General features: G+C 39.9%; 1 protein-coding gene across 2 annotated transcripts; it reads left to right on the plus strand.

Annotated features, from left to right (window-relative positions):
- The first annotated feature begins 1,256 nt into the window (after positions 1-1,256).
- ric3a (RIC3 acetylcholine receptor chaperone a) lies at positions 1,257-8,100 on the plus strand. 2 transcript variants are annotated; one of them, XM_030045929.1, is made up of 6 exons: positions 1,257-1,447; positions 3,889-4,106; positions 4,313-4,388; positions 5,369-5,465; positions 6,523-6,680; positions 6,820-8,100. In XM_030045929.1, the coding sequence occupies exons 1-6, from the start codon at positions 1,306-1,308 to the stop codon at positions 7,707-7,709; spliced, it is 1,581 nt and encodes a 526-aa protein (XP_029901789.1). In that variant the 5' UTR covers positions 1,257-1,305; the 3' UTR covers positions 7,710-8,100. The 2 variants fall into 2 exon arrangements, with proteins under 2 accessions (XP_029901789.1, XP_029901798.1); XM_030045938.1 differs by having other exon boundaries at positions 6,529-6,680.
- The last annotated feature ends 1,643 nt before the right edge of the window (positions 8,101-9,743 follow it).

Below are 9,743 nucleotides of genomic sequence, written 5' to 3' on the forward strand. Positions count from 1 at the left end.
CTTTATTCATTCATTTCTTTGTTTGTTTGTATTCTCATTAAAAAGCATTGATCTCCTCTGTGTTTCAAAAAGTGTTCACACTGTTTATATGTGTATTTTATGAAATATACTGTATATGTGGGAGTTGCTGTCTCTGCTCTGGCCTCTGTTAACACGTCCCTTAGCTCCCAACCACCTGACCTTTTTACATGCTCGTTTGTGGCCAATGGGATGGGTGCACCTGATGGAATGGCAAAATCTAACAGGATAATGCCAAGACTGGTGTTATCACTATTAATATACACTCATGTTCGGAAAAAAATTGCCCTCCAAACATGGTTTACTACACCACACACACATTAGAGTGATGCCAAATGAGACAGAAAATAAAGTCGTGCAAAATCACTACAAACTCATTATGGAGGACTATAAACACACCACGAGTCCTTTTAGCAATTTTTTTTAGGGTCGACAAAAAGGTGTGTCATAATACTGCTGCAACATGCACATTACAGGGACCAGATGAGGACCACTGTATGTTTTGGGGAAAAATATTCAGAATCTTACAAAGTACACTTGCTTGTCCTATTTGTTCACTTAAGATCTGAAAATGCTCAACATGATGTGATAAAACTGAATGATGGAAAAAAAAAAAAAGCCAAAAGGATAACCTCGCCAACACCACCGAGAAAACCATTCATTCAGACCAAACTAAAAATGTTCATGTCAGTGAAACAACCTGAATGGGCCACAAATGGATTTGGTGATCTGCTGGAGTTCATCTTCAGTGTCCCACCTCTCCGTGCCTGAGCCTGCACTGCCATCTGCTGCTGCCTCAGATGAAGCACACACCAGTGAATCTACAGGGCCGATTGATTCATATGCTGTTTTCAAGTGTTCCCTGTAAATCCCTATTATAAATATGGTTTGTGCATTAAGTGCCATTTTTTCAGAAACAACAGCAATGCAGACTGTAATGTTTTGCTGTCCTGTTGTTTTGCTTTAGAAATCAAGCAGCACAGACTTTCTTTGTGCTGCAAAGGAAGAAATTAAAGGAGGAAATTCACATCAGGCATGTAATTAACCTTTAATACATTTATTAAAAAGAAAAATGCAGTTGACCCCATGAACATCACTTCTTAGAACAGCACAACATCTCCAGCATATGCACTGCTTTGCTGGGTTGTTTGTGTATACTGTCACCAAGTGGCCTATATTTCTAACAGCACTTGAATGCAGCAATAATCTGGTCTAATCTGAGCAGAACGTCAGTGGGGGGTGATGACATCTGCAGATGCTGGTTTCACAGTTTCGTGAATTACATGAATGATTGCGGTCTTACAAGACAAAATGTCTATCACAACTTGCCAGAAGGTTACTCTGATATCATGCTCCGTTCTCTGCATCTCTCTCTTCCTCCCCAAAATGCTTTTACCCAGAGGGAAGAAGGAGACGGGGCAGCCTGAGGGTAAGGCGGCTTAACAGATCATCATCATCCATCCATCATCATCCTGCTCCATCTTTGATGTTGTTTTTGTTGCTGCTGCTCCTGTTGCCAGCTGTTACTCCGACTGTACAGACTGAGCCATGGGCCAAGCGGCCTATCATAGTGCTATCATAATTTTAGGAAGTGCTACAGGTACCCAGGGTTTGTGGGGAAAAAAAAAAAAAATCACCTATATTTCAGAAGATGTTTAGAAATACTTTATGTTTCAAAATACCAAAAAATATGTATGGATGTACAGAAGATCTTTTATCAACCATGCAATAAGCCTTCACAAACTGAAATATTGCTATTTATTTGTTTAATGCACTGTTTTATGTTGTTGTTTAGATATATATTTTTCATTTTGGACAATGAAAGGTGGCCGGGGGCTGCTGGATAAAAAGAAGCCATTATTATCCTCGTTCCTTTCAAAATGTATATATCCTAATCATTTGTCCTGCTTAACTAACATTACAAACATACCATGATATAAGGCAGCTGGCCACAACAGCAGAAACTTGTTTCCCATTTAAACAACTGGAACCAAGATATAAAATTAATGACCTAAAGTAATAGAAAATGGTCCAATAGTTAGTAAACTATTTTGAGAAAATGACCAGAAAATTAGGTGACAAAAAAGGAAAAAAAAAAATAAAATAAAGAAATATCAAAAATGACCAGAAATGTTAAGAAAAATAATAGTACTGCAAAATTACAAGTTAATTAATTCACTGATTTATTTGAAATAACAGGAAAAATAAACATTTGTATTGATCATGATCGTATACTTAAAATTTAATTTCAAAATAATAATAACAAACTTTCTAATAAATTACAAAATAATTCCCCCTAAAAAAAGAAAAAGAAAAAGGACTGAAGTGAATTTTCTTCAGATGGTGAAATAAAATTTTTCAGAAAGCTCTACTATCAACGGGCTCCTGAGATTCAAAGGGTTAAAGGGAAACAGTGCAGTTGTTTCTGCGCACATGTTTTGGGATTTGATTGGCTTTTGGCAGGGGCCATCATCAATACCCTGATGGGCTGCATGTGGCCACTGGCAGGCAGGACTTTGACTATCTATACCCTGGACCATGTGGCTGGCTAGGCTATGATAGTGCGCTTTTATTTTGAAGACTGTATACGTTATTTATGGCTTTTTCTTAGTGTTTTTCAAATACCCGTACAGCTTGAGTAGGTGGTATTTTTGGGCTGGGCAGTAGACACAGCACCATACTTTCCCCTGGGGTCTAACCGTGGAAGTATTAAATCATCATGAGCAACATGATGTCATTTTAACCTTCTGAAGTGTGGGAGCCTCGAGGCGTTGCCAGAATGGTGCGGTCATCACAAGGGACTCCTGGTATTATTAGACATTACTTTAAAAAGATGTGTCATTTTCCATAAAAATACAGACATTCTGGCCTGCCACAGGGGACAGTGGTTTAAAATTGAGCCTCTGAGCAGAGCCACTCCCTATAAATATTATTAGCTTTACACCAAATAGAGGTGATGTTAATCAAGCATGGAGGAAGTTCATTTGGTATCACTGTTATAAAATTCATGTTTCATTATGCACAGTCTGGGTCTATCTGAGTTTTGATAAGTGCAATCTTGTATTTCAAACTGAAAGGTTTTTAAATTCCTTGGATGACACAATATTGTCAAACACTTTGTCTGGAAGTGAAATGGACTATTTGGCACGGAGCAAGTGGACCCATTACATTTTCAGTCTTTTTTTTTTTTTTTTTTTGTGAAAACCCTATAGCTGTAAGTCTCGGTGAATTAGCTTTGGCACTTATGCATGAATCATCTTTGCAAGATTTAATGTTAAGTTGGAAATACATCACAGAATGATGTCAAATTATCAAATGTGTGTGAATGACTGCGGTTATCCCAACCAAATTATCAGTTTTTTTTTTCATGCTATTTATTGGAATACTACATTCAGTTTTTATGGCATTAAAAAAAAAAAAAAGAAAAACTGTCTCAATATGCCCTAACCCTTGATTGAATCAAAGTTTTAACCTCAGTTTCTCTGGTCCTAATTTTGCAACGCAGCAGCCAGGCAATAGACATTGTTTCCACAGATCCACAATGTCTGAAAGACATTTGCAGGAAACATTCACAGAAACTCAGAATTTGAAAAGAAACTAAACTTAGCACACCTTTAAAGTGTTCATGACAAAACAGAGACCAAGCTCAGGCTTTTGGCCCAGTGAATCATTCATAAGGACCATAAAAAAAAAGGGTGCTCAGCTCAGATTTGGAAGGAGTATTGGAACATACACAACAAAGTAACTAACAGTATTACTGGGATGAGAAATTATACTGCTATTGGTCTGGGAATGAATAGACTCACCTGGGAATATTTACACTTACCTTGATCCACATCTTGATCCTTCTCATCTCCTCTGATCTCATAGTGGGACCAGGGTTTTACCCTCCCATGATGCATCGGCTGTCATCACCAGAAGACCCGGACCAGTGGGGGGTGGACCCTACTTACTCCATCGCACACAGTGCTGAGATCATGGCCAAAGCAAAAGGCAAAGGAAGAGCCAAAAAATACAACCTGATGGGTCAAATCATCCCCATCTATGGCTTTGGAATCCTCCTTTACATCCTCTACATCATCTACAAGGTAACTGCTATGAGCTGCACATTCAAGCAAATTCAGGATAACTGCAGTATGGGAAAAGTAATGTAACTGGCTATAAAATACATTAACATACATGCACATACTTACACCCACTTCGCATATTTGCTCTCAAATTTAAAGCTCTCTCAACTGCGCAAGAAAATGTATATACACATGTTCTCTTCTAATAATCTCTTCTATTTTCACAGCTGACATGCAAAAGGAAGACCACAAAATCAGCATACTACTGTACACTGACAAAAGGGAATGTGGAAAATAAGATCCGTGAGTACATTTGCTAATTCAGCACGATGAAAGGCACGTAATAGGCCTCTTGGAAACCGTTTCATCTTCCAAATGAGTTTTTCTTCATCTGTCACCTCTTTTATGACTGAAGGGCTTTATGTCCAATCAACCTGCACCTTGTTTCATTGATTTGATCTCCATTTTTCAAGGGCCTCACAAAATGTATCTGGAGCCGAGGAACTTGGTAATAAAGTCGATGGTGATCCAGAGAGCTTTGTTTCCACTTTTGTCAGACTTAGACTGATGCCAGCATCAAAGGTTACTTCATTCAACAACTGCCTAATATCATTTAACTGCACAGTCTTTATAGCTGCAGTCATCTAATGCATATCAATTGTATGAGGGTATAATGTGATAGTGATAAGAAGAGAAGTCTCTATGCTCTATTTATCAATTAAACATTACCCCAATGTAAATGTCATTCAGGCACAATAATAAGGCATACCAGTAAAAATTGTGGTTTAAATAATAACAACAATAAAAGAAAAATAGCAGTGATAAAATAAACAGGTAATAACAATAAAAGAGAGGATGACATCTTCATGACATCATTCTTGTACTAGGCACTACTGTGCACATGCACCCAATAAATGTGGAAAAAGGAATAATGAGAGCATTTCCACAGTGAATCAGGTAACTGTGTACATTTCCCTGTTAACATGAGTGGAAAATGCTCCGACAGCAGTGGACCAGCCGGATTCATCACCTGCCTCCCTCCCGCCCACGCTCCGTCCCCTGACTAAAGCTTTTCACTGAGTGCACTAACTTCAGCAACAACTGGAAGTTTGACATTATCATCAAGGACAACTTGTTTTAGCTGATTAATTTGCTATTTTATCATGATTTATTCATTTACTTCTAAGATGCATTGATACAGTGAGTTTATAAGCTCAGAGAGACAGAAACCTCTGGAGATACAATAATCAAACTGTTTTCTGTTTGCTTTTTAAATCTCTTAGTACCTGAGTACGAGCTCTCCCGGCTTCAAGAGAAGCTGCGGGAAGCAGAGAAAATGATGGAGAGGATCACCTCTAGAAAGAGCCGCAGTTCTGGAGGGTGAATGGCTATTTTTGTTCTCTTGAAATGCCAAGATTTACTGCCCACATGAGAGGACAACCATAGAAATTACCCCTTATTTGGATGATTTTGTATGCCAGTGAAAGAGACCAAAAAGAGAGGGCAAAGTATTCAAAGAGAGAATGTATGAAATGTTTTATTTAAGTGAATGTGCTGTTACTTTGGCTGAATTTTTACTCTAGTCAAAATAAAAGCATTTGTCAGGAAACTAGCTGCTAGTTATGTGCTTGCCAGCTGAGAGCATCATGGCATAGTGATTGTCATGGTTACAGGGATGCAGAAAACAGCTAGCAACACTTTTTGAAACAACACACGGTTAAGAATATACATATGTCATGTGTCAGTAGTCTACAGCAGATTGAGCCTAATTTTGATTATCATTAGATAACAAAGTTACAATCTCCAAAAACATACAACACAACATCCACAACACTTTCACTTTCAACTACTGCTGGATATGTTAAATCAGATAGAATAAAAAATATAACATTCTCTTTACCTTTATCATACAATAATGCACTTAAAATCATTCAAATAAAATGAATTATGGAAGTACTGTGGCAAATATTGACTAAAAACACACACAGTGACATATCCAGTCTAATTTGAATTTGAAACGTTTGTATGTATTCTCAGTGTATTCTGTAGGCTGCTCTCTTCAGACGTCATAGCAACATTGCAGCTACCGTATATTCGGCTGCTGTCAGAATCCACATCCAGCAAACTGGAAAGCAGATTTAGTCATTCCATAACTGTCTGAACTGAAGATTAGCAGATTAACAGTGAGTGAAACCTATGAACAGAATAGTCATTCATGCACATTCTGTCACTGAGCTGACCTCTAGTCAATGAAAAAAAATAGTGAAATTAAAATACTCCTACTCCATACTAATCTTTCTGGAGACCTCCTGGGTTGAGAACCACCGATTTTAAGTGAATGTAACTGATTAGGAGAAATTTACTGAGCATTAAGGAGTGATCGTTGTAGCACTGCCTTCATGCTTGACTCTGTTCCTATGTCTGTGCTGCTTTCTAGTGGCAGGAAGAGGAAGAGTAAAAATGCGCCATCAAAGCAGGAGGAGAAATTATTGAGGCAGATTAGACAGATCACTCGAGTGATGCAAGAGGGCCGGTTGGAGGGGGCCACGCCGGAGATGGAGGCTGAGGAGGTGCCTTACACAGCGGACTGGGAAGGTAACAGCTTCTTCATCCTCAAGTACTTCACAAAACTGCTTTTTTTAAATTGACAGTACATGCACCAAGCACATTTCGACTCCAGATATATTTCCTACATATTTATCAAATAATATTTCTTTTGTGTGTGCATGTGCAGGCTACCCTGAGGAGACATACCCAGACTACGATGATGACCCCTACGGTCAGGTGTATGACAACATCATTCTGGAGGAGTCGCTTTTGTGCACACCCACTGCCGAGGCCCTGGCAGAGAGGATGGAACAAGAGGAGGAAGAGGAGGTGGAGAGGAAACTGGAAGTAGTGCAAGAGGAAACGGAGGAAGAGGAGGAAGAAGACGAAGAGGAAGAGGAGGAAGGAGGAGAGGAGGAAGAAGAAGAGGAGGAGGAAGAGGAGGAGGAGGAGGAGAAGATAGCAGAGAAAAGGCATTTGCTTTGTCCCTCTCCACTCCTGCGTGCGAGAGAGAGGAGGGAGGAGAAGTTGGGCTGGGAAGTCAGCAAAGAGCTCCAGAGTCACAATGGAGGAAAAAAGCAAATCACCTTCAGCGACCACCAGGATGTGTTCCACTACCCGAGGGAAGATGATGCTTATGGCGAGGAAGAGGAGGGAATGATCGATGATGAGGAGGAAGAGGAGGAGATGGAGATGGAGGAGGATGACGAAATGGAGGAGGAGGCAGCGGCAGAGGAAGCTGAGGAGGAGAAAGCGGAGGAGGAAGAAGAGGATGAAGAAGAGGAGGAAGATGAAGAGGAAGAGGAGGAAGAGGAAGAGGCGAAGGAGGCAGAGGTGAAGGTGGAAGTCGAGGAGGAGGATCCGGTGATGGAGGCGGAGAGCCTGACGTTCAGCTGCGATGGCTGCTTGAAGCCAGAGGAGGAAGAGGCACAGGAGGAGGAGGAGGCGGAGGAGGAGGAGGGTGAGGAGGAGGAGGAGGAGGATGAGGAGGAGTACTTGGTAATGTCAGGGCAATCAGACGTGGCGAAGGATCTGGGGACGAGCGGGCTGAGGATGAGGAACAGGAGAGAAACATAAAGGTTTCCCTAAAAGTTATTTTCCACATACAATGAACATATCTGGGTCTCCATATTGTGCTATACTCTCTGTTGATCCCTCACAGATGTGTAATACTCTTCTGATGCCTATTACTGTACCATAGCTGTAGATTCATTCATTCAAGTATCCTCTCCTGTGTAGCATCTGCAGCAAAAGTCAGAATGTATTTCCATCATGGCACTGAAACCTCTACTTTTACACATGTACAATCAGGTGTTTTTTTAATTACCATTATTACGTCAAATCAATCAAAAATGTGCAGATGATGTTTATAGTGACTGTTTAACTGTAAAATCTGGGGCTACTCCATAGACAACAAAATGTAGCAGTTTTGCGGACCCACAGAATGCTGAATTATTTCTCATCGTCACTTTATGGGCGCTCACACCAGGGCTGGTGAAGGAGGGCATCTTGGAGCTTTGCCATGAAAATGTTCATGTGTCAAGTAGCTGAAAGAGTCTACTTGACACTGTCATGCTGTGTCTGGAGTTCATAAATAAATGAATACAATATATCCCGCATCCTTTCGATATCACCAGCAAAACCTGTTAAGCCTCTTCACCAGACACTCGTCACTTTGCGAGATTTTTTTTTTCTTAACATTTGCCAACTCCGTTTCCCTGAGATGTGTTGTTAATATTGGTTGCATTCAATTCCTGATGGCTCTCTTCCTCAACAGAATGTACTACTCATTTTGGCAGGGACTGTGTGTGTGTGTGTGTGTGTGTGTGTGCGTGCGCGCGCATGTGTGCATGTTGGTCTTGTTTATTGATTGTAAATAAAGCTATCAAAATAAAAAATCTGGTCAAATACTTATTACTATATTTAATAGGTTTCTTTGACAAAACTGTTTCATTAGAATTAGTGCAACCTGACAAAATGGATCACTTAACCTGTTCGTGTCCTTAAGAATATACTGAAATGAAAAGGAACATTTAATTAATGTGAAATGGTTGCTGTGAAAAAGGTCTGCACACTCAGCTCCTCCAGCAGCACTCATAAAACACGCCCATGTCATGGTTACATGTGACGTAAAATACCATATTTGGCTGAATAACCCAAATAGAGACATACAAAAACGAGTGTATGATGTAAAAATCTTAGCAAATGGCTCTGGGAAACAAATTGAGGCGTTCGGGGTTCAGATTGAAGGAGCTGGTCAGTTGACGGGGTAAGAGGTCAGTAAACTGCTGAGGCTGATTAGTGAAGAAGAGCTGCTGCAGCGAGGAGAGGCCTGCGCTGATTGCAGTAGGGAACAGGTGTGTAGTGGCAGGAAACAAGTGGACAGGACTGCAACCTGAAACACACACACGCACACAGACAACAAAGGCTCAGGAGACTGGGTGGGCGACAGTGGTGTTTTCTCGTGTTTTCTCGGTTACACATCTGTCTCGTGTTTTCTCGGTTTTGAGTGAGGTGTAGCTGCAGACCCGCAGACTGCCCCTGTGGCTCAGCTCCCCCTGGCCAGGCTGGCGGAAGTGGAGCTCGCATCTTCAAAATAAAAGCCCCAAGCCTTGCTCCCTGGCAGGGCCTGCTGCAAATGAATCTCATGTTATCGAGATCAAAGTTGAACTCTTCAATTCATCTGTTCATTCATTCAATGTCAAAGCAGCTAATCCTAAATATTCTGAGAGAAAAAAATCTGAGATTAAAGTGGTTATTTTACAGGGAAGAACTCAAACATTTATGAGAAAAAATTCAAAAATACTAAGATAATAAATTTATGAGAAAAATGAAAAATAAGACAAACTTTCTTCTTTCTCAACTAAATTTGTAACTTTATATTCAGAATTTATGAGAATTTATTCTCATAAATTTGAGACTTCATATTCCCAGAATTTTGGAGCTTTTTAATTACAAATTTGTGAGAATTTTTTTTTCTTGTAAATCTACCACTTTAATCTCAGAGAATATCTGAGGTTTTTTTTCTTATAAATTTACAACTTTAATCTCAAAAATTCTTATTTTCTCCATAATTTTTTTCCCCTCTACAATAGCCCTAATATGCCGTCG

Source organism: Myripristis murdjan, chromosome 3 (assembly GCF_902150065.1).
Source record: "Myripristis murdjan chromosome 3, fMyrMur1.1, whole genome shotgun sequence".
Lineage (NCBI taxonomy): Eukaryota > Metazoa > Chordata > Actinopteri > Holocentriformes > Holocentridae > Myripristis > Myripristis murdjan.

What these genes read in the sequence shown, in the direction of transcription:
- ric3a (XM_030045929.1), top strand. Translation starts at nt 1,306, where the DNA reads ATGATTGCGGTCTTACAAGACAAAATGTCTATCACAACTTGCCAGAAG. An exon ending in GGAGACGGGGCAGCCTGAGG is followed by an intron (nt 1,448 to 3,888) that starts GTAAGGCGGCTT and finishes CTGATCTCATAG; the next exon opens with TGGGACCAGGGTTTTACCCT. An exon ending in TTACACAGCGGACTGGGAAG is followed by an intron (nt 6,681 to 6,819) that starts GTAACAGCTTCT and finishes GTGCATGTGCAG; the next exon opens with GCTACCCTGAGGAGACATAC.